This window comes from Elgaria multicarinata, chromosome 6, assembly GCF_023053635.1.
Source record: "Elgaria multicarinata webbii isolate HBS135686 ecotype San Diego chromosome 6, rElgMul1.1.pri, whole genome shotgun sequence".
NCBI lineage: Eukaryota > Metazoa > Chordata > Lepidosauria > Squamata > Anguidae > Elgaria > Elgaria multicarinata.
In genome coordinates this window covers 3,093,693-3,119,556 of record NC_086176.1, presented here as the reverse complement: position 1 = coordinate 3,119,556, position 25,864 = coordinate 3,093,693, and the positions used below count along the sequence as shown (strand labels likewise).

The following is a 25,864-nucleotide window of genomic DNA, read 5'->3' as shown; positions in this document are numbered from 1 at the left end:
GGCTCTAGTTTGTGTGTATAGCCTTTAATACTAAATGCTGTGTTGCCACACTTTTTCTATACAAGGCAACTATGCTGTAAGTTACACCAGACTTCCCAACATATTTAAGCCAAAGTGATTTCAATTATAATACATCTTAGTTATCTCTAACATATTTAGAGGCCAATCATAATATGAGGCCCTAAATCATGGCTTATTTGGCTTGTTCCTAAATTCAGAATTGAATGTACAAGTGCAGGCAATGAAACAACCTCAATCTGTAGATCTCAATAAATGCTCAAGTTAATATAGGAGCAGGTCCCAAGTTGTTTAAGGACTTACATGTCAGTAACATATTGGCAGCCAGTGCAGTTCTTTGAGTAAAAATATAACATGCCCACATGTTTTACATGTCTTTCCAAAGGCATGATTTTCCAAACTTACCTTCTCTCCACTGGAGTAAAAGAAATAGCGTAATCTGACAATGTTACAATGATCGAGCTTTCTCATGATTTGAAGCTCTCGATTCTGAAAGAAGAGAGAACCCATATTTAAAAGGTCATTTCTCAGAGGTGCACAAACACTAGAATCTGTTTATTTTGTTAGTCTTAAGCAATGATTACAGAATACATTTTCCTTTGACTTTTACTGATCTAATGCGCAGAGCGGTAAAGCAGCAGTTTCTGCAGCCAAAACTCTCCTCGCGGCCTGAGTTCGATCCCAGCGGAAGCTGGTTTCAGGCAGCCGGCTCAGGTCAACTCAGCCTTCCATCCTCCCGAGGTCGGTAAAATGAGTGCCCAGTTAGCTGGGGGAAAGGTAATAACGGCCGGGGAAGGCAACGGCAAACCACGCCGCTATAAGGCCTGCCAAGAAAACGTCAGCGAAAGCTGGCGTCCCTCCAAGAGTCAGTAATCACTCAGTGCTTGCACGAGAGGTTCCTTTCCTTTCCTTTGTTTGTAAGGGCACATACTTAAGCTCATATAATATGGACTAGCCATTAGCAAGATGGATACATTTAAACTAAAGAGATCATGATTTAAATAACCACCAAAAAATAATTTAAATCAAACTTTTCCATTTTGTAATTCTTGAACCACTGTGCATAGTAACTGATTGGTATAAGAATCATATCTATATTTCAAAGTTGGGACTTAGTTGGTCATCCCTTTTTGACAGCCTTCCCATGAAACACACTTCACTGGAAAGTTCTTGACATGCAGATTCCACAATTAACAATTGTTTTCACTATAATTCAAGGTCAGGAGTTTATGTCCACAAAACTTTTTTCCCCTTAAGAATTAGGCTAAAATGCAAATTGGAGCAAAATCAAATATGAACACAAAAAAAGTCTTGTGCATCTTATAAGAACATGTGCAGGTGAAAGTACAATGCTACTGCAGTAACATACGGCCTGTAAACAAATCATGAATGGATTAGGAGAAATTTGCAGTTAAAAGTAGCCCACGATAATTAGTTCTCTAGCTGTTAAGTTTCACAAAATAACATTTAAAAGTCTCTGTATACCTGTACAGCTTTATAAACACAGGTGCAGGCCAAAGTAAAATGACAGGCCAGTAACAAACAGTCTGTAAACAAATCATGAAGGTGTTAAGAGACATCTCTAGTTAAAAGTAACCTAGTCAAAGTTTAGTTATTGCTCAGAAAGGAAACCTCTAGCTGTTAAATTTAACCAAACAATATTTGGTTAGGGTTAGGGTTGCCTCAGCAAGTCTACCTATGCAGGTGACTCGTCAGCCTTTTGACGACAGTGAAGCTCTGACTGGCATTGCATCATGAAATATATCAAAACAGCCCAGGGTACGTATAAGGACAACTGTGCTTGTCGGCATGCATCCTGCAACCAATATCAACAGGTTTGATACCGGCAAACCATGTCAAAGTTTGTAAACACTGCAACACCTTGCTTTTCAGTGGCAAACCATCAACTCCTTGCTGTCATGGTGGAAAGGTTTCACTACCACCACTCACAGTTCCAGACTTCATCCGCAACATTGCTACTGATGGCTCTGCTCTTGGCAAGCAACTCCTGAAGGATATCTGCAAGTAGAACAGTGCCCTAGCTTCTACACACCACTCAACATGGCACAGCCACAAGATGGTAGACTCAGTTTACCATCTGATGGGCATTTTGCTGTTGGATGTTACTCCAAGCTATGGCCAGCTGTACATTCTTGATACCAACGAGAGTTCAAGCTAGCAGAAAAGGGCACACTGGACCACACCTTGATGGAGTTAGTCACTAACCTGCTACTTAATGTTAACTCATACACTTTTTTTTTTATAATTTTTTTTTATTTTCTACAATACTTAAACATACACATTTACATTCACATAAAAACAACAACAACAACAACATACTACATAATGTTCAATTTGAATACAAAATCTTATCTTAATAACATAATCAAAATAACCTACAAGTGCACCCCCCACCTCGGGATCTCATTCCTGATTCCAGAATCTCATACTTTCTTCTGCTGGTGGTTTCCCACTTCCTTTTGAAAACACAGATATTAGGAACTGTTTCCAAATTCCTTCAAAATAATTTGATTTAGCTATACCTCTTCTCCATTTAATATTACTTGTTAATTTATCATTAATAGCTATATCCCATACTTCTTTATACCATTCCTCAATAGAATATTCCCCTTGAATCTTCCAGTTCCTAGCTACAATCAATCTTGCTGCAATCAACAAATTCGTTATCAGTTCCTTAGTTTCCTTTTTACATTTAAAATCTTCTTCAAATAGTGACAGCAATGCAACTTTTGGTGTTCGTTCTATCTTCATTTCCACAATTTCTTCAATCTCCAAAAACACCATCTTCCACAATTTCTGAACATAGTTACATTCCCACCACATATGCAAATACGTTCCTTTAACCCCACAACCTCTCCAACAATTTTCTGATTGCTGATTGTTTATCTTATTCAATCTAACCGGAGTTAGGTACCACCTCCATACAATTTTATAATAACTCTTTTATTCTTACTGACATATTTCTCAACGCTCTTTGTTTCCATAATCCCTCCCAACCCTGTTGTCCTATTTGTACCTTCAAATCTGTCTCCCAAACCATTTTACCCGAATTATCCACCATCCCTTTCTCTACCAATATTCTATATAATTCACTCATCAACCCTTTTAACACTGTTCTTTTCTCCCTTTCATTATCTTTCTTAACTATTAGTTCCTCGAACTTTGTTAATTCTCTACAATCTCCATTATCTCTTACCCACTTTTTAGTCCACTGTTCTAATTGCCTATAATTTAACCAAGTTAATTTTTTATCCTTCAAAACCTCTTCCATATCCTCTCTTGTACTCATTCCTCTTAACCAATCCTTTAATTTCATTTTATTTTTTTCTATTAAAACTTTACTTAATCTACTCTTTAATTCCTCCGGGAAATTCTTCAACATTATTACCGGTGACAAAGGAGAGCCGCTTGGAAGCAGCTCCCCTTTATATTTACTCCAAATTTCCCAGTGAAACCTCAAGAGCGGGTTATTTATACTTTCCACCCATTTTTTTTCCCCTTCCATAAAAAATACATTTTCCAATTTAGTCTCTATATTACTCGTAATTTTTTCTTCCATCCAATCTAATTCCCCTAATCCTGTAATTGCCTCCACTATATATCTTAATCTATTAGCTACATAATATAATTTAATATTCGGGAGACCCAATCCTCCCTTTTTTTGGCTCAAATACCATTTACTTTTATTTACCCTCGCTTTCTTATCACCATTACAATAATTATTTATAATCCTTTGCCAACTTTTTAGCTCTAATTCTGAAATTTTTATTGGTAGCATCCTGAACACAAAATTAATCTTTGCTAAAATCTTCATTTTTATTAATGCTATTCTTCCAAACCAAGATAAATTTAACCTTTTATATTTTTCCAATTTTGCTAAAATCTCTTTTTTTAACACATTTAAATTCTCTTTCTCTAAACTCTCTAATTTCTGCGTAATTTTTATTCCCAAATATCTAATCTGATTCTTAACTCTAATTTCTCTTCCCTTTTCTTCCCAATCCTTCTCTTCCTTTTTAGTATAATTAAACAACATCAATTCTGATTTAGACCAATTTATTTTTAACCCCGTAATATCCTCAAATTCTCTCAATTGTTGTTTAATTCTCCCCATCTTCTCTATTGGATTCTTTATCGTCAACAACGTGTCGTCTGCAAACATATTCAATTTAATTTCCTTCATACTACCTATGTGTTAACTCATACACTAATGAGTACTGACACGTCAATAAAATCCTTGAGCATGAGAACACTGCTGCCCTTGCTGCTGGATGTGCACCAATGTGCTTCCATCACAACCACAGAATGATGAATACTATGGCTCACTTTGGATACTAAAATGTTCTCCTTGTCTCTGAAATTGCTGCTGTTTGTTACCTCAGATGGCTTTTCTCCAGCTGGCTGTTGTCTGATAGTATCTAAAGGTTGCAAGATCTCCTACTTGGGAGAGTCACGGTGACCCTTTGGTTTATCTTTGCTGCACTTTCATGGTGAGGTTTGATGGGGTCCTGGCATTGTGCATGTTGTAGCCAGGCAAACCAAGTTATCATTTATTTGCCTATACCTATCTTCTGCCAAAGAAAATGCTACATTACCATGAATCGTGTATGCACATTGTCAAACCTCAAGATTCAAGTCATCAATGGACCAGAACAAGGATGATGCAGTCGCTAGCCCGGCATTTACACCAAGAACATTATATTTAAATATGTTTTGTAAAGATAAAAGATGTAGCACTTCAAATGTTTCAATAAATACAGTTAGTTAAGTTAAACCTTTCATTAGATTAGATTTTCTCCTTAAACTGTGTTCACAGGTAACCAACTTGTTAAAATATTCTAGAAACCTGCAGACAATGTAAATTTCAGCATGTACAATACCCCCAATTCACACCTATTCTGAATAGGTGTCATGGGGAAGAAACCCTCCTTCCCCAATGCATGCTTTGACTGTTGCCTCTCTGCCCCTCACCTTCTCTCGTCTTTTTCTTACTGCTTCTCTTGCACGCATGTAGTTATTCCTGTCTACAGCAATTTAAATAAGTTGGGCATACAAAAACGTTTATTGCAACATTCCATGCACCTATCTTCATATTTATTTACTACATGTGCAGCATTGGCATGTCAGCACATTGGTGTGCTAAGTCCACATTCCTCCGCAGGCACAGATGAGGCAGCTCAATGGAATTGCTTTTTCTGCACAGTATGTTTAAATCAGGTCCATAATCTTAGCTCTTTTTCTCTCTCTCTCTGGCTCAAGGTAAATGTAACATTCGGCATACCCCCCACCCCAGCCACCAAACCTACCCACATACCATTTCATAAGCACTATGTCAGCTTTATAGCAGATCACCTTGCCTGCATGCACTGGGTTAACATGTCAGGGATCTATGGACTAAGCTGGATACACACTAGCTTGTTAATACTGTATTGGCAACAGCTAAGTGCTTAGTGTAAAAGTGGTATCAGACACATGGAATGCCACCCAGGTAAGATGTTTGTGCAAACCCAGCATCATGCTTCTTAGCCCCCTAAGTCTTTGCTGTTGTGCTTCCCACTGGCATATTAGCACTTGTCTTGGGTCTCTGATTCTCAAGCCAATGCATGTATCGCTCATGGTGAAGCACCACTGGCACAAGCACAATGCAGTTTGCAATTGAAAAATCCATGTTTTTTGGTTAGTAGTCAACTTCATCACTGAACATATTTGCAGAGCTCATTTCGTTAGAAGATTTAAATAGGTGTATAAGACTACACCTAGTGTACAAGACTCCTAGTGAGGCACAGAATGGCACTTCCTATGACTTAGCACCTTGGCCATTCCTGGGTCTTCACAATAATAAATATACTAAATGACCTATAGTTCTTTATCTCACGGACCTGATTTTCCCTCCAGTTGTTAGTTTACATATATGCAGGTTGCCTTACTTGTAACTGTAGTTCTTTGAGTGGTCATCTGTGCATTCACACATTATGGGCTCTATGCCTGTGTGGAGCCTCAATTTGGGAATTTTCCAAAGCTGAGAACAATTTTGGCAGGAACCCTGCCCATCCACCAAGCACTGCACATGCCTGGCCAGGGTTTCCGTCCCTCCCTCAGTTCCGAAGACCGCTGAATCGAAGCTTGACACCGAAGTGGGGACAGTGGGTGGGTTGTGTGAATGCACAGATGACCACTTGAAGAACTACAGTTACAGGTAAGGCAACCTGCATTTCTTTGTGCATCACACATTATGGAAGAATAGCAAGCTCACTAACCGGAGGTGGGTAGGTGTCACAATCTGTCATTGAAATATTGCTGAAAGGATAGTGAGGCCAAACTGACAGTCCTGTCTGGCTCGTACATCGAGTCTGTAAAAGGAGATGGAAATGGACAGTGTCGTCCAGGTTGCTGCCCTGCATAGTTCAGGCAAAGGGATTATTTTGTGGAAGGCTGTGGAGGTGGCCATTCCTCTTGTTGAGTGAGCCTTAACTCCCATAGGTGGATCAAGGTGTGCCAGTTTGTAGGCTACTTGGATCGTAGCAATGATCCATGCCAAAAGTCTCTGGGAGGATATTGGGAGACCCTTTTTATTGCCTCCGTAGCACAGGAAGAGTCTTTCCGGTTTTCTAAATGGTTCGGTTCTAGTTTTGTAAAACACTAAAGCTCTATGAACATTGAGTGTGCAGAGGATAGTTTCCAGAGGAGAAGACAGAGGTTGGAAGAAGGTAGGTAAGACAATGTCTTGGTTCACATGGAATGGAGACAAGACCTTGGGTAAGAAAGTTATGTCGGGCTGAAGGACGGCCTTATCATGATGGAAAGCGAGGTAAGGAGGATCAACGCGGAGGGCGCACAGTTCTGAGGCCTGACTTGCTGATGTGATGGCAACGAGGAAAGCCACCATGAGAGAAACGAGACATAGGTCTGCCTTGGCTAGAGGCTCAAAGGGTCTCGAGGTTAAGGCATTGAGGACTATGGAGAGACTCCAGGTAGGTATAAGTATGCACGTCGGGGGCTCTAGGTGCTTAATGCCACAGAGGAATTAGCGAGCCATCAGATGTTTGAATATGGTAGAGTTTTGTATCGGTGTATGGTGTGCCAATATGTACGTAAACTTTGAACAATGAAAGCTTCAGGCCCTTCTTAAAAAGGGCTAACTTGAGTACTGCAGCAAACCAAGGCTGCCTCGGCCATCATGGAGTGATGTGAATGCAATTCACCCCGTCGATGTCCATCTTGGTTACAACTTTGGAGAGGAGTGGGAACCAGGGGAATCGGTAAGACAGGCCTGAGTTCCATGTCTGGAGAAAGGCATTGCCTTGAGAGTTTGGTCCTATTCCTGCCTTCGAGCAAAAGTTTTTGCAAACCGCATTGATAGCAGAAGTGAACAGGTCAATGTCCGGGAAGCCCCAAAGGTGGAAGATCCAATGGAGAGCCATGGGCAACATTTGTCACTTATGAGACCTCCAGTCAGGTCTGCTCAGGGCATCCGCGAGGGTATTGTCTTTCCCCGCTATATGGGTTGCCAAGAGGGTGATTCCCTGAGGAATAGCCTAGTTGAAGACCTGAAGTTTGAGATTGATAAGGTCCATAGAGTGAGTTCCTCCCTGCTTGTTGATGTGCCAGACAATGTATTGTTTGTAAGGACCTTGACCACATGATTTGTAAGGTGGGACTCGAAAGATTTGAGAGCTTTGTGGACAGCTAGTACTTCAAAAAAGTTTATTATGCTTTTTGCTATCTGTTTGGCGCAAGCACAGCAGAGGAGTCTCAATGCATGGATGAGATGATTGTGCAGAGAAGAGGGGTTCAGATTTGTTAGGCACTGAGGAACATTTTGGGACAAGCTAGGCCTGTACAAGAGGGACGGGCTGCACTTAAACCAAAATGGAACCAGACTGCTGGCACAAAACATAAAAAAGGTGGCAAGTAGCTTTTAAACTAAATCCTGGGGAAAAGCCGACAGGAGCTGGGAAGCATCCAGTTCGGGTTAAATCATCTGAAGGAGATTAATCTAAACATATTTTAGATTGTCCCAATGTAGAAGGGAAGCAAATAGTCCATGAGTACAGGATAGAACATGATAGCCAATCGAAGAGGCTAAAGTGCATCAGGAAAAAAGGGACACAGCAGAGACAGTTGGGGACGCCCACCGTGTATAGGTGTTTCTATGCAAATGCTAGAAACCTCCGAGCCAAAATGGAGTGCTTGGTTTCAAAGGAGAACCTAGACATAGTGGGCATTACAGGAACCTGGTGGAATAGAGAGAACCAGTGGGATACGGTCATACCTGGATACAAACTTTATAGGAAGGACAGGGAAGGGCATACGGGGGCAGTGTTGCTCTCTACGTCAAAGAGGGCATTGTGTCTAGTAGACTAGAGCACCTAAACAGGGAAGACTCTTCCACAGAAGTGCTGTGGGTGACAATGCAGGGCCCCAAAACCTTCCCCCAGACCAAAATGCTCAGAGTGACTTTGAGATGGAGAATGAGATCAGTTTTATTATGAAACAAAGTTTGTGAACATTGAAGTAATTTTTATTCAGTTTGTTTTACTACCACAAAAATGCCACATGTCTCCTTGGCATTTATCATCTGCAGTTATATACATATAACACCCGTTCTCACATTAATCCACCATCAGCACATATAATTCACAGCGTATTATTTTATTCCTGAAACTATTCCTGTTTAACCCCTTTCTCCATAGTTTGTAGAAAGGTGGTGTTTGTCCCTCACCTCAGGCTCATAAAGTGGTGGCACTTAGCTTGAGCAGGGAGTGTCCGCAGACAGCCCTGTTGTAAAGAGCCTCCAGAACCGACCAGAGGGGAGGCAACTCTGGATTTAATCCTAAGTAGTGCTGCCCAGGACCTAATACGAGATGTAAATATTGTTGAACCAATCAGTAACAGTGACCACAGTGCTATCAGATTCAATATATACTTAAGTGGGAAATTGCCCAGGAAATCCAACACATTCACACTGGACTTCAAAAGAGGAAACTTCTCTAAAATGAGGGAACTAGTGAAAAGAAAGTTGAAAGGGGGAATCAAGAGGGTTAAATCCTTGAGAAATGCATGGAGCTTACTCAAAAGCACAATAATAGAAGCTCAACTAAAATCTATTCCACAGGTAGCACCAAGTCCAGGTGGTCACCAGCATGGTTAACTTTATATACATACATACATACATATATACATACATACATACATACATATATATATATATATATATATATATATAGTTTCAAATATATATGTATAAACAAACATACAAAATACAGTAAACTTCTTTTCAGCCAAAAATTTTAACAAAATTTCTTTCTTTTCAAGATTCACCTTTTATTCCTTTATCCTGTTCCCTCTCCCACCCCTGCCCATCTCATATAGATTTCCCCTATTTTTCCTTCTAGGGTGGTATATCATTTTTTCCATTTTATTTTGTGTTATTTTATATTGTCTTTTTAGCCCTACCGTACTTCTTTTTCAGGAGTCCCAGAGAGTCCTATAAGCTTCTGCCAAAGTTGTTCTATTCTTTTCTTTCTTCATATATTCTATATATTTTTGCCAATCCTTCTTAAAATTATGTCTTTGCTTTATTCCTCTTTGAAATTGTAACTTCTGTGTTAATTTTTCACTAATTGCTATTTCTCAATTTTTTCTTTTCCACATGCCTACTGTCAGCACCTTGCCATCTTCCAAATTTTTTGCTTTTAGTTGTCTTGCAGCTGTTAGCATATATCCTATTAGCACTTTTTCTCTTATCTTTTTATTTCTTTGACAAAAATATTCAATAAAGCCAACTCTGGCGTTCTATGTACTTTTTGGCAAGTATTTTTTTCTATTTCTCTAAAGACCCTGTCCCAGAACTTCTTTACCTTTCCACACTCCCACCACATATGAATTTGAGATCCATTATCCTCACATGCTCTCCAGCAGGAGGATGACAAAGTCTTATTGATTTTTGCCAGCCTCACAGGTGTCCAATACTACTTCTGGACTAATTTTAAAGCACCTTCTTTTATTCTTGTTGATGTTGTTTTAAAGGTGAATCTCTCAAATATTTTCTCCCATTCTTCATAGTTTATCTGCTCTTATATATCCCTTTGCCATGTCTGTTTTATTGTCACATTTCCCCTAATCTCTTGCTTTATTAATATTTTGTATATTTGTGTTACTAACCCTTTATCTACCTTATAGTTGTCTATAAATTTTTCCCATTCCATTAAGTCCCTTTTCCCATACCTATAAATCTACTGATTTGTGCCCATACTGTCCAAGGCATTTTCATATTTTGTGTTCGATTCATACTTCATATGTTATAGGGTGTTGTCATTCATAAAAAAAATTCAACTGAGTCGATCCTGTTTCTTTCAATTTGTTTTTAACTGCTGCTTTATTTTTTATATCGAAATCCAGATGTACCCAAATTGGAGTTTATGGTGAAATCCCATCACACCAGTGATTTCATGCACTCTCGCCATGCCTGGTGTGTGGTTTTGCAGCACGGTAATCACATTACGCTGTGCCTGTATTGCAGACACCCTGTCTCTTCATCAGCCTTTTCTGTCTTTTCCTAGAATGGGGAAAGTCTGGATTATTTTCCCCAAGTCAATTGAAGCCTCTGTGTAGTGCTGACCTCTTGCATTTTCCTTTGTTGGGGGCATGTGGAGAGCTTGCTGATGAAAGGGGAGGGTGGGGTGGTTCTCCTCCTCCATGGCTTTCAAACTAAGGGGCTGAGCCAGTGTAACATACTTTTGCTGCTCCAACCCTACCCCCTCTTTGCCCACAGCTCCCTTATTTTTAAAGATAAACAGATGAAACTTGGGACCCTGAGAGCTTTTTAGTAGGTGCTTTTCAATGCCAAGCTTGAATCAGATCAGTTCATCCCTTGATTTTTTAGGATTTTTTCCCCTTAAGCCATTGTCCTGTGAATTGTCCAATGCGAAATTCCACCTGTTTGCATCTGTGGAGGATCGATTTTCCTTTGCTTTGATAATATTGAAAAATGTGTAAAATGAGACCTCTGAAAGTTTCAGGCTTGCAACACAAAGTGCAAAATTGGAATGAGGGTGAGATAGTGCATCTTGTTGACTTCTCAGACAAATGAGTAGGAATAAAACCTTAATGTCTTGACGAGGGTTGCTCCTATGAACAACTGTTAATGACTTTTTTGTAGCAAATTTTATGCTCTTTAATTTTGTACTGAGACATCTTTTCTGTGAGATTACAAAGAATAGAATTATTGTGCAAAAACTGGATTTTGGCCGCCATTTTCCAAGATGGCAGCCATTACGATGATTTCCCGAGATGCCCCTATATTTCATTTTAATCTACATGGTCATAAATGCATACCATACCAAATTTCACACTTGTATCACATTGTGCACAATTTTTTTGCTAAGCCACTCTACTAGTAGGGATATTGGTCTATATGACTTTGGATTGTATTTAACTTTGTTGGGTTTAGGTATCAGCATTATTATAGTTTGTGTCCATGTTTTTGGTAAAGAGCCCCTTCTTGTATTTCATCAAATAATACTTTCAGTTGTGGTACCAATATGTCAGTAAATATCTTTTAAAATTCAGATATAAATCCATCCTAACCTGGTGATTTATTGTTTTTTAAGTCTTTAATTGTCTCTTTTATCTCATTTTCTTCAATACTTGCTTCTGTTTTTGTTCTTCCTTTAATAGTGGAATTTTTGCTTTCCCTTGGTATTCCTGAATCTTTTTTGTTTCTTTCTCTTTTCCTTCATACAACTTTTAAAAATATTTTTGTAGAATTTCTCCCATCTCTTTTTGATCATATGTTAGTTCCATCCTTTCTATTCAAAGTCGGACCGTTCGACAACAATGGAGCTAAGGGAGTACTGAAGGAGGACAGGGAAATTGCAGAGAAGCTGAATGAATTCTCTGTAACAGTGTTCACTGCAGAGGATACAGGACAGATGCCTGTGCCTTAACTGATGTTTTCAGGAAGGGAGTCTGAAGAATTGCGGCAAACAGTGGCAACAAAAGATGAAGTCCTCACCCTTATGGACAAATTGAAAGCAAATAAATCACCAGGCCCAATTGGCATTCATCCTAGAGTTCTTAAATAACTTAAATATGAAATTGCGGATCTCCTTACAAAAATATGCAACATATCCCTAAGCTCAGCCTCTGTACCAGAGTACTGGAAGATGGCCAATGTAACACCAATTTTCAAAAAGGGATCCGGGGGGATCCAGGAAATTACAGGCCGGTTAGTTTGACATCTGATCCAGGTAAATTGGTTGAAAGCATTATTAAAAACAAAATTAGTATGCATATAGAAGGGCAGGTCCTGTCTCACTAATCTACTAGAATTCTGTGAAAGTGTCAACAAACATGTAGACAGGGGTGATCCAGTAGACATTGTTTACTTGGATTTCCAAAAGGCTTTTGAAGAAGTCCCCCACCAAAGACTCCTGAATAAACTTAGCAGACATGATATAAGAGGAGAGGTCCTCTTATGAATCAGTAACTGGTTAAAGAACAGAAAGCAGAGTGGGAATAAATGGTCCATTCTCCCAATAGAGGGAAGTAAATAGTGGGGTCCCACAGGGATTGGTATTAGGACCAATTCTTTTCAACTTGTTCATAAATGATCTGGAATTAGCAGTGAAGTGGCAAAATTTGCTGGTGACACCAAATTATTTAAGGGATTGTGAAGAGCTCCAAAGTGATCTCTCCAAGCTGGGAGAGTAGGCGTCCAAATGGCAGACGAGGTTCAATGTAAGCAAGTGTAAGGTGGTGCACATTAGGGCAAAAAAACCCAACTTCAAGTATAACCTAATGGGATCTGAGCTGGCGGTGACCAAGCAAGCAAGAGATCTTGGGATTGTGGTGGACAGCTCGATGAAAATGTCCACCCAGTGTGCGGCCACTGTAAAGAAGGCAAACTCCATTAGGCATTATAAGAAAAGAAATCGAGAATAAAACAGCCAGTATCATACTGCCCTTATACAAATCTATGATGCAACCACACTTAGAATACTGTGTACAGTTCTGGTCGCCACACCTAAAAGGGATATTATAGAGCTGGAAAAAGTGAAGAAAAGGCCAACTAAAATGATTAAGGGACTGGAGCATCTCCCCTATGAGGGAAGATTACATCAGCTGGGATTGTTTAGCTTGGAGAAGAGGAGGCTTAGGAGAGACATGATAAGAGGTGTACAAAATTATGCATGGTGTGGAGAATATGGATAGGGAGACATTTTTCTCCCTCTCTAAAAATATCAGAACCCAGGATCATCCCATGAAGCTGATTGGTGAGAGATTCAGGACAAATATTGGTGGGAGATTCAGGACAAACTATGCACACAGCGCATAGTTAAATTATGGAACTCACTAACACAAAATATAGTGATGGCCACCAATTTGGATGGCTTTATAAGGGGGTTGGATAAATTCCTGGAGGTAAAGGCTATCAATGACTACTAGCCCTGATGGTTGTGCTATCTCCAGTATTTGAGGCAGTAAGCCTGTGTGCACCAGTTGCTGGGGAACATGGGTGGGAGGGTGCTGTTGCATCATGTCCTGCTTGTTCATTCCTGGCCGATGGCTGGTTAGCCACTGTGTGAACAGAGTGCTGGACTAATGGACCCTTGGTCTGATCCAGCATGGGTGTCGTTCTCATTGGAGATGTGTCTTATGAACCAGTTCTGTAGTGGTCTCATACGGAGCTGTTGAGAACCCCCAGGAGGGTGGTTCTGGGGGATTTAAACTTCCATGCTAAAGTTGCTGCATCCAGGGCATCTCAGGACTTCATGGCTGCCATGACAACCATGGGGCTGTCTCAACATGTCATCAACCCGACACATGTAAAAGGACACACGCTTGATTTGGTTTTCTCGACTTGGCAGGAGCATGGTGAACTGAAAATGGGGAAATAAACATCTATCTCCTTGTCATGGTCAGATCACTTTCTATTGAGGTTTAGACTCTTGGTAGCCTTTTCCATCTGGGGGTGGGGGCTATTAAAATGGTCTGCCCCGGAGGCTAATGGACTCCACTGGATTTCAGAGGGCTCTGGGGGATTTTCCTGCTGGTATGGCTAGTGCTCTCGTTGAAGCCATTTGCTCTGTAGAATGCAGAGATGACTCAAGCGGTTGACATAATTGCACCCAAGCACTCTCTCTCTCTGAGCAGAGCCTGCCCAGCTCCTTGGTGAATACCTGAGCTGAGGGCAATGAAGCAAGACGGGACACAGCTAGAAAGCAGGTGGAGAAAAATTTGTGCTGAGTCTGATTGAACATGGGCTAGAGATCATTATCAAGCTTATTCTGTGGCAGTGACAGTGGCAAGGAGACAGTTCTTCTCCACCAGGGTTGCATCTTCTCAGTGCTGTCCAGCACAGCTTTTTCGGGTGGCTCATGGCCTTTGCTAAGAAATGGACAGGGGGAGTGTGACCCTATTTATTCTCTTACACCTTTCAAAACCATCGACTATGATATCCTTCTGGATAGGTTGTCTGGGTTGGGAGCTGTAGGCACAGCACTGCAGTGGTTCCGCTCCTACTTGGATGGCCAATTCCAGAACGTGGTGCTGGGGAATTATTGCTCTAGGCCATGGGGTTCCACAGGGCTCTATTTTATCCCCTATGCTGTTTAATGTGGGCTGAGGTGTCATCAATATGTGGAAATGTGGGCTGAGGTGTCATCATATGCGGTTGACACCCAGCTCTACCTCTCCTTTTCATCAAACCCAGGTAAGGCAGTGCCTGTGTATGGTAACAGACTGGACGAGGGCCAACAAACTGAGACTCAATCCAGACAAGACGGAGGTACTGTTAGCGGGTCGTTCGCCTGTCCGGCTAGGTGATGTTCACCCTGTTTTGGACAGGGTTTCACTCACTCTAATGGATCGGGTTCGTAGTTCGGGGGTGCTCTTGGATCCAGAACTGTCACTTGATATACAAGTGGACTCAGTAGCAAAGAGCACCTTTTATCAGCTTAGGCCAATATGCCAACTACCCCCTTATCTGGACAGAGATAGCCTAGATACAGTTATCCATGCTCTCCTCTCATAAGGATTACTGCAACACATTATACATGGGGCTGCCGTCAAAAACAGTCCGGAAACTTCAGCTGGTACAAAACAGGGCAGCAAGATTGTTAGCAGGGACTGGCCAATGAGACCACATCACACCAGTCCTTTTCCAGCTTCACTGGCTGACAGTCCAGATCTGGACCCGATTCAAAGTGCTGGTATTAACATTCAAAGCCCTAAACAGCTTGGGGCCAGGTTGTCTGAAGGAACACCTCCGCCCCAATGTACCTGCTTGGACCCTACGTTTATCTTCTGTGAGCCCCTAGCAATGGAAGTGAGGTATGTGGCTACCAGGAGGAGGGCCTTCTCTCCTGTGGTACCCCAGCTGTGGAATGAGCTCCATAGAGAGATTTTCCTGGAACCTACATTATACTCTTTTCAACGCCTGGTGAAAACCTTTTCATTTCCCCAATATTTTAACAGTTTACCCTCTTAGTCTTTTAACTTTGATGTTTTAAATCTGTATTTTAAATCTGTATAAATCTCTCCATTGCTGCTCAGTTTTATCCTGGTTGTGCTTTTATATTGTACTTTTATATTGTATTTTTTATATTGTGGTTTGTTTTATATTTGATGGTTTTAATTTTGTATTTGATGGTTTTAATTTTTGTGAACTGCTGAGAGAGCTTCGGCTATTGGGTGGCATAGAAATGCAATAAATAAATAAATATCATGGTGTTAAATAGTTTTGTAGGAAATACTGTAGTGTATAGAAATCGCTACGGAGAATTCAAGAACAATCTTAAGCAGAGTGAACGTGTATTTTACTTTCAAGGAAGCTTATAAATCTAAAAAGTATAGCATGGTATGTGCATTACACATCTCACTTTAACACTTCAGTTTACAACACAAGGTTGAGGGAAAGTGGCTAGAATTGAAAGTACGTAGAAGGGAGCGACACCCTGAGAGAGTATCTTAGGGAACATAGGACTGCGCAAAATCACCCTTCTGAGGCCGGAGACAGTGTTCCAGCGTCGGAAAGGGGGATCGGAGATCTCCCACTGCCAACAGCTGGCACAGAAATAACCATGCTGACTGCCCTCCAACATTGGAAAAAGCATCCTCAGAGGAGGGTGAAAGGTTTTCCAGTGGTCAGGGATTTAAAGGCCCACAGATACTGGATGTCCAGGGTCCAAAAAATCCTCCAGGTGGCTCTCATCTACATTAATTCTTCATGCAGCTCTACATCTGGGCATTCATTCACCATAGAAGAGCATGTGACAGAATACAGTAACTCTTGTAACGCTGCTCTATTCAAGCTTCTTGATTAACGAACAGTAGAAATAAGGCATTTTTGGATCTTGAGTAAATGGGTTACTTTTTCTCATAGAAGTACTATGTCCTAGTGTGCATAGAGGGGTTTTATTTATTTATTTACAATATTTATATACCACTCCCTAGCCAAAAGATTTCAGAGTTGTGAACAACTAATAGAATACGCGCTAGGACTCTGGAAAAGTTACTCATCTCTACCTATAAAGCGGAAAGTATGTGTGTGTCACGTATGTCCTGAAATGCTTACCCACTTCCACATATTGTACTGCCTAAATACTGTTTACCCAGACAGGTCTTCATGTACATGGATCAGAAACAATCTAAAAACATGAATTTTGAGGTTTTAAATATTTTTTAAAGAATTTTTATAAAAATTAGGTTTATGCCTACAACTCCCAGCATGCATTGGGTGGGAGGTCAGACTTATTGGCCTTTGGCAGCCATTGTGTCCGTCAACCCAATTCCACATAAAAGGAAACAACCCACATAAATGGGCTGCATCCATTTGTGGTGCCTCCTCCCACCTGCCATGTGTGATTTTAAAATCATAACTAAATACAACTGCATGTCTTTGAGCGGCCGAACTCTGGACATGCTCAAAGGCACCCCATCCTGATATTGCTATTTTCTAAGAAACTGAGGAAAGCACATGCACCACCTTTACCCTTAAGAGGGAGGGAGGAGGAACAGGAAGCACTCCACGCATGCCCAGAAACAAGCTTGACGAAGGGGGGCAAGTGCCTGGCCCAGTCCCGGCCCTTCAGTACAGGCTCCTGATGGAGCAATTTGTGGGTGAGAAGTGTGAGCTGAGGCAGTCCCAGCAGGACTTGGCCAGAGTTGTGGGCATCCACTAAGAGCTGAGGGCATGAGGCCACCAAAGGCATGCTGGAAGGTGTAGTACTGGCATGTCAGTATCTCTCAGTCCTAACTCAGCCTCCACTTTCCTAACCTCTGGATAACTGTCTTTGTTCTCCTTCTGATTTTCTCCAACTGCTAACCCCACCAACCATTCCATTCTAGCCTGAGCTATCAGTCATTCCTCCATTCACTCTTCTGTTTCAATTGTAAAGTCAGGCTTTTGCACAAAAACCATAAACTTTATTCAGTAATTCTTGCATCTGTCTTGGAATGTCATGGTTTAGTTATAACCGGGGGGGGGGGGGGGGGGGGAGAACCCACAGCATAAAAAATCTCATCAAGTTAAAAGACCTTGGAAATATTTTTTTAAAAAATCATTTGGCATTTGAACGTCATTAATGCAGTCACTAGGCAAGCCTGCCTGAGAAAAAAGACATCCTTAAGTAGAGTGCTACAACTAAGGAGGCCCACTTTCCCACCACACCTCAGATGTGTTCAAAGATTAACATGTTATTCGGGGAGCTAGGCTTGCACCTACAACTCTCAGCATGCCTTGGTGGCCATCATCAGGAAGTAGCTTGCCATCCTGGGCCTGAAGGGAGAGTACCTGGGCTGGCTGAAGCAGAAGGGAGGGAGGTCGTAGCTCTGGGCCCATCACTGATGGCAACAACCAAGCTACCCGTGAGTCAGTCAGTCAGCCAGCTCCCCCAGAGAGGGGGGGGGGAGAAACTAATTTTTTTTTTTTAAAGTTACCTCACAGGACTAGGACTGACCTACTTTGCAGGGTTGTCATGAGGGTAAGAGACGAAAAAAAGAAATGAATTTAATTTGTTTAAAGGTTAACTCACAGGCCTAGCACTGGCTTGCTACCTTAAGATGATTACCTCGCAGACATATATCTTGGGGAGCAATGCTAGGTAGAAACTTGAAATTTGGAATGCTGATAGGACTGGCTGTACAATGTACCAGAAAAATCTAAAAACATGAAATTTTGGATTTTAAGTATTTTTTAAAGAATTTAATAATAAAAAAATGAGGCTTATGCCTACAACTCCCAGCATGCCTTGTATGGGACTCCCATGAGTCTTCTCTTGCCAAAAAACTATGACTCATGGTCATGACCAGTACAAATTGCTATTATTCCTTTAGGACATTCCATAAATAAAATTTCTTCAGCAGGAGATATTGAAAATTACTTTATCCTCTATCTGACTCCATAGCAATGGTGTGTTATAAACACAGACCCAAGCAACACTGGGCATATCAGCTAGTTCTGTCTAAACCTGGGGTGGGCAACTTGTGGCCCTTCAGATGTTTTGGCCTACAATTCCCATCATCCCTCACCCATATGGATATTGCTGGATAACGGTAAAGGAAGTTGTAGGCGAAAATACTAGAAAGTCACAAGTTGCCACCCCATTATAAATAAACACCACTTTAAACTTAGAAATAAAAAGCTACTGAGAGTCAAAAGAATTTGCTGAGAAGAATTTATTTAATAAGGAGGGGGAAAGAAAGAAGAAAGGAATAAGAACAAGTTGGGTAATTATACAATTCAAGGTAACTCTCTTAACAAAACAAAATGAAAAATAGGAGTGGATCTTCTACCACCTATACTCCAAGAGCCAGAGCAAGGTTTATTTACTTGAAGAGTGCAAAAACCTAGTGAATATTTTTTGTTTATATGACATAAGTGTCTCAGAAAAGTAAGTCTTAAAAAATTCTAGTGGTGTATGGCTGCTGCGCTATTACCACATTTGAATATGCATAACTTCTCACCCGTTTATGCTACAGAGATGATTTTTTTCTGAAATTTTTCAAATTTAATAAATACTTTTTGTAATTACACATTTTTGTTAACTCCATTAGTTTTGGAGATAATTTCATTTGAACTTATAAAATCCGTGTTCATGTTGGTTATGTGTGATGTTTAACCATGATTTACTCAAAAACTATACAACTTTTGAAATAATACTCAATAACAAAAAAGTTGCATTTTTTAATGAGGAATAAGAACATGTATAATAACATGGGGTTTACCCCACCACTTACAGAATTATGAGTGATATCTCGTTATACATCCATTTTCTCAGGATTGTATGATTTTACAGTTTATCGTACAGAGATTTCATTTCAAAAACATCCACTCTAAATATCTCTCTATCTGATGCACAGATCATTTTGAACATGTTCAACCATGATTTTTACAGTTGAACATGTTCAAATGTTCTTTACAAAATTTCAAACAGGGCGAGTATGATGAAATATTTAAAAAGACAATTTATTAGGTTGAATTGTTTTTAACAAATGTTTTTAAAATCTTCAACAAAAATTTACAATTTACAAAATAAAAACTATGTTCTGTGAGAAGGGTTAACAAATAAATTTCATCGGATGTCCTCTTCACTTTCATTGGAACTGCTATCATCACTGTCAAAATCACTTTCCTCTTCTTCTTTTTCACTCACTGTCCACTTCTGTGGCCATTTCAAGGTTTTCAGGGAGTGTTGGACCATCGTACCATTTTATGTGGTACCTGCCATTTTCCAAGTACCAGCTGTGTTCAGCAGGATCAAGGCTGTCGTCAGGTTTGCTACAATCTGTTCGTTTCCACAGCCATGACATTGAATTACTTCTTTTAATATTTTGGATCAAAGCAGGTTTAGATGGAGGCAGCATTGTTGGGTCAATCCCTTTAACTTTGGGGAATGCCTTAGACTGGATCTTTGGTGTTGTTTTCTTCATAAATAGTCTGTATCTTGCTTCACTCACAGAGGAGTATCTAAGGTGGCCGTACATGGCACAGACAAATTTCTTCAACCCAGCTATCTTTTCTTCAGTTAAAGTTAATGACTTTCCTAGCTGGCTGAGAATTTCTTGGAATTCATGATTCTTTTTCATGATTTCAAAGGGTTTAACTTTTCCCTGTCTTGCAAATGCAGCTGTGAAATCAGACCCTGTAAAAGTGACCCAGACAAGGCCTCTACCAGATCATGTCCAAGCTCATCTGTGATACAAGTTACTTTGATCGTCCTTCTGCTGTTGTTAGAAGACACGCCACAATCAAACCAAACCTGAGAGTTTAGGAAGCGCTTTTGATGGTAAATTAACAAAACCAACACATCAGTTTCATTTGCTCTAACCAACATATTCTTTGCCTCATCACTATGTGATGTACGTTGGATGTGCCAAATAATCCTTGTGTCTGCCTCTTGATGATGGCAAGCAAGATCAGGCACCTCTGTTGTCTCAACACTGACATCCTTGCTGGTTTATTTGTAACACATAGTCTCTGCTCTGACAAAGAGAAATTTGCCTGCCAGAAGTGAAGCATGCTTCTGATTTTTCCACTCATTGCATGGGAAAGATATAAGGGATGTTTTAAACTGCTCATTCCAAAGTGCATCAACTGCCTTTGGGTGTGTGTGTGTGTCTTCTGATCTGCACCTGTTACTTTGATGTCACTAGTTGGTTATTGTTCGGCATTCATGTTCACAATTTTTTATACTTTGATAGCCACAAGTATCAAACACCAGGTGCGCTTCCTTAGCTGGTGTACTACGTACTAGTAATGTGCTCCAGTAATTTACATGCAAGAGCTCTGTGAACTTCAAAGTGTGCAACATGCTCCTTGTGGGGGGCGGAGCCTAGCAGTCCAATGGAGCGGTAAAGTCTCTTCTGAGTAATCTTTACAAAGGATTTATGAACCCTCTGTGCAATCGAAAAGTTGAAAAGCACCTCTCGGAGTGATTTGAAGCGAAGTGATTTTTTTACTTTCGTTTTTACTGCTCGTTAAAAGGGGGCTTTACAGAAACAACAATAAATAACTTTGATCAAATGTAGAGTCTTTAAGTGAAAGTGAATCAATTCTTATCTGAAAGAAAGGACACTAATTAAGTCGCTCTGGAAATAATTTACGGAGGTAGAAGGAGGGGGGGTGGATGAACGACGAAGAGGGCGTCTGTAAAAGTGAATGCTAAATGCCAAAAAAAAAAAAAAGCAAGAATGAAGGGAAACCAATTTGGACCAGAACCAAAGCAAATCCCTCTGATAAATCAGCGGCCAGACTAGTAAAAGATGAAGAAACTATACAGGACGATCTGGCAATAAGTTCACAAACTGCTGAAGGCAAGAAAATGGCAGATGAGTCTGGAAGTAAGCATTCAGGCAAGAAGAATGGCACAGCGCCAAAATCCGCACAGGATGATAACTTTTCTAAGTTGATGGAAATGATTCAAAGTAATAATGCTTTGAACGTATTTACATATGTGGTGGCAATGCAAATATGTACAAAGATTATGGAAGATGGTGTTCTCAGAAATTGAAGAAATAGTGGGAATGAAAATAGAACAAACACCAAAAATAGCATTGCTGTCACTATTTGAAGATATAAAGTGTGGAAAAGGAACTATAGAGCTGATATCGAGTTTGTTGGTTGCAGCACGACTGATGGTAGCTAGGAACTGGAAGATTCAAGGGGAATATTCTATTGAGGAATGGTATAAAGAAGTATGGGACATAGCCATTAATGATAAACTGACATGTAATATTAAGTGGAGAAAAGGCGTAACTAAAATAAATGAGTTCGAAGGAATCTGGAAACAGTTCCTAGTGTTTGTGTTTACTAAGGGAAGTGGGAAACCACCAGCAGAAGAAACGATTAGATTTTGGACTCAAGAATGATCCCGAGGTGGGGGGTGCACTTTTATGTTAAGAACGAAGATGTTGTAGTATGATAAGGTATATGTAATAGTTTTTGATATTTGTACTCAACAATTATTCAATATGTATGTAGCAGATGTTTGAAGTTTTTTTTCCTATTGTGTTTGTTTTAGTTATATTTTGGAATGTTTTTTTTATGTTTATATAGTGTTGAAAATGAATAAAAAATAAATAATAATAAAAAAAAACAAAGTAATAATGCGGCTTTGGTTTAGGAAATGAAGAAAAATAAAGAAGAGGTAATTAAAAATCTCCAAGATGTGAAAAAATCAATGCTGAAGCTTGAGAAAGATATGGAACAAACAAAAGCAGAGCTTCAACAATTATCGAAGCAGGTGGATATGAACCAACAGCAACTAAACCAACATAGCATAAAATTTGATCAGCATGAATTAAGGCTGATCTAGAATTGATCACTCTAGATGTCCAAATCTACGCATAAAAAATTTCCCTGAGATGCAAGGTGAGAATTTGAGAATAAGCATTTTGGGATGGTTTAAGGAGCTGGCTGCAGATATGGATCTAACACAGTAAGATGTTGAGAGAATTCATCGAGTGGCTGGTAATAGAGCTAGGGCTATGCCCAGAGATATCTTAGTTAGATTTGCAAATTATCATAAAAAGGAGCAGTTTATGAAAAAATTAAGGCTAATAACTACGCTGAAGTTTCAAGAAACGCCAATGCAAATCTACAATGATCTGTGTCCACAAACCATTGAATGGAGGAGAACTGTTAGACCAACAATAGCAAAGCTTAAGAGGGAGGGGATTGCTTATTCATGGGGATATCTGGTGTTCCTGAGATTTATGTGTGAAGGAAGACAACATAGAATAACATCTCTGGAACAGGGAATGTTATTGCTGAGACAACTAGGGATGAATGAAGAGTCATCAATCCAGCCGGAAGGAGAAGATGAAGAATGTTCTGGCCCTAGTGGGAGTCAAAGATTTAATTAAAAGGGGGGAAGGGAAGGAGATAAAAAGAATAAATAATGAGTTAGGGGCTTGCTGCATCAGGACTGTGGGTCTCCCCCCCCTTAAAGGTTTAATAGCCATGACCGGGGTGTTTCACCAACGGAGAAGTAAAGGGGGGAGCAGAAGAGGGGGGAGGGAAGGGGGGAATTGGGGGAGAAGGGGAGGGGTGGGAATAAAAATTGTGATTGTTAGTTGGTATAAGTTTAATTTTGTAGTGTTGGTGATAAAGTGGGTGTGCACAAGGGATCTACAAAAAGTAAAACAAAAACATTGTGGATAAGAAAATACGAATCTCAACACTCAATGTCAAAGAGCTAGGGGCAGTTGTTAAAAGGAAGAGAATAGAACAATTGTTAAATAAAGATGGGACCGATTTTATCTTTCTACAAGAAACTCATCAAGCTAAAGAAGGTATAAATGAGTTACGTTTAAAGTGGTCAGTGTTGTATGAGAAGTCCATGGGGACTTAAAAAAAATGGTGTGGCTATAATTATCTCGAAGAAAAGGGTTACACAAATGAAAAAGTTAAAGAACTCGATAGGGATAGTTAAAGATAAATTAGGAAAGCCATGTAGTATTATGAAAGGGAAAATGAAGATTTCTAAAGAATTTCATTAAGAATTATATAAGGAAAGGGACACACTGGAGACAAGGCTGGGAAGCTATATAGAAAAACATATAAAGACAGGTCTGATAAGGGAAGATAAAGATTTAATGGAAAGATATATTTCTCAAAGCGAAGTAGAAGGAGCTATAGATAAATTAAAAGTAAATTCCTCATATTGAGGCAGTAGCTAAATCCTGTCGTTTTCTCCTGTATAATATTGCCAGGATTCGATCATTTTTGTCTGTCTCTTCTGCCAAGACTCTTGTTCATGCATTGGTTATTTCTCAGTTGGACTACTGCAACCTTCTTCTCACTGGCCTTCCTTCTTCTCACATCAGTTCATTGGTTTCTGTTCACCACTCTGCTGCTAAGATCATCTTCTTGGCTCGCCGCTCTGACCATGTTACTCCACTTCTGAAATCTCTTCATTGGCTTCCAATTCACTCCAGAATCCAATATAAACTTCTCCTGTTGACCTACAAAGCTTTTCACTGTCTAGCTCCTTCCTCTTTCCTCTCTCATCTCACACTATTGCCACGCTCATGCTCTTCGCTCCTCTAATGCCATGTTTCCCACCTGCCCAAGGGTCTCTACTTCCCTTGCTCAGCTTCGTCCATTTTCTTCTTCTGCCCCTTACGCCTGGAACGCTCTTCCAGAACATTTGAGAACTACAAGTTCAATCGCAGCTTTTAAAGCTCAGCTAAAAACTTTTCTTTTTTCTAAAGCTTTTAAAACTTGATTTTGTTCTGACTTTTATACTGTTAGTTTACTCTACCCTGTGCCTGTTTGGTGCATTCTCTTCCCCTTCTTATTGTTTTATTATGATTTTATTAGAATGTAAGCCTATGCGGCAGGGTTTTGCTATTTTGTTGTTTTACTCTGTACAGCACCATGTACACTGATGGTGCTATATAAATAAATAAAAAATAATAATAAAAAGGAGGGAAATCCCCCGATATAGATGGATTGGGATCGGAGTACTATAAAACGTTTTAAAAAATAATAGTACCGAAACTAATGAAATTGTATAATGGGATAATAGAAGGAGATAGGATACCACCATTGTGGGAACAATCACTAATTATATTAATTCCAAAGCTGGATAAGGACTTAACAGTCCCAGACTCCTACAGACCTATTTCATTAATAAATCAGGATGCAAAAATTTTATCAGCTATAATGGCGAGGCGAATGAATACATTTATAGGTAATTATATTGGGAAAGATCAGTGTGGCTTTGTAGCGGGAAGACAAATGCATAATTTGATTGGAAGAGTTCTAAACTTAACACAGGAGATAAAAAAGATAAAGATAAAAGCAGGAATAATAGCTTTAGAGTTGGGTAGCACTAAAGATGATAATAGAAAAGATGGGATTTGGAGAAAGATTTAAAGGTCTAATAGAACAATTATATTCACAAAATTCAGCTTCAGTAGTAGTAAATGATGGAGTTACAGAAAAAATACAACTTGCCCGAGGAACAAGACAAGGATGCCCGCTCTCACCGGTCTTATTTGTATTGGTTATAGAACTATTGGCGAACATGATAAGAGACAATGAGGATATTGAGGGAGTAGGATGCACTGAAAAAATAAAAATAAAAATGTTTGCAGATGATACAGTATTGACAATTAAGAATCCATTGGAGAAAATGGATAGAATAAAACATCATCTGAGGGAGTTTGAGGAAGTGACTGGATTAAAAATAAATTGGACAAAATCAGAGATGATGTTATTTAATTATAGCAAAAAGGAGAAAAAAGATTGGGAAAGTAAACAAAAGAATATGAAAATTAAAGAAATAATAAAATATTTGGGAATTAAACTTACAAAGAATTTAGAGGATTTAGAAAAGGGAAATTTAGATAGTTTAAAAAAAGAATTATGAGCAAACTAGAAAAATATAAACGGATAAATTTATCTTGGTTTGGAAGAATAGCCCTAATAAAAATGAGGATTTTACCAAAGGTAATTTTTTTATTTAGAATGTTACCAATAAGAATATCAGAAAAAGAATTAAAAAGTTGGCAAAGTATATTAAATAATTTTTGTAATGGTGATAGGAAAGCGAGATTAAATAAAACAAGTTGGTATGTAACGCAAAAAAAAAGGAAGGCTAGGGCTCCCAAACTTAAAATTATATTACGTAGCTAATAGGTTGAGACATGTGGTCGAAAGTATGATAGGATTAGGAGATTTAAGTTGGTTGGAGGATAGAAAGAGAGAAGATACAGATTGGAAATTAGAAAATATATATTTTTAGAGAATATACAAAGAAATGGGGGGAAGAAATAGAGAACCCCCTTTTAAAAAATCACTGGGAAATATGGC

At 39.5% G+C, this 25,864-nt stretch overlaps 1 protein-coding gene across 3 annotated transcripts in view; it reads right to left on the bottom strand.

Moving 5' to 3' along the window:
- The window catches only part of GSK3B (glycogen synthase kinase 3 beta), a 293,379-nt gene that overhangs the window by 186,008 nt on the left and 81,507 nt on the right, over positions 1-25,864 (bottom strand). For all 3 annotated transcript variants that reach the window (XM_063128873.1, XM_063128871.1, XM_063128872.1), the window contains exon 3: positions 424-507. In XM_063128873.1, coding sequence (XP_062984943.1) covers positions 424-507 — 84 coding nt within the window. The remainder of the gene's footprint in view (positions 1-423; positions 508-25,864) is intronic.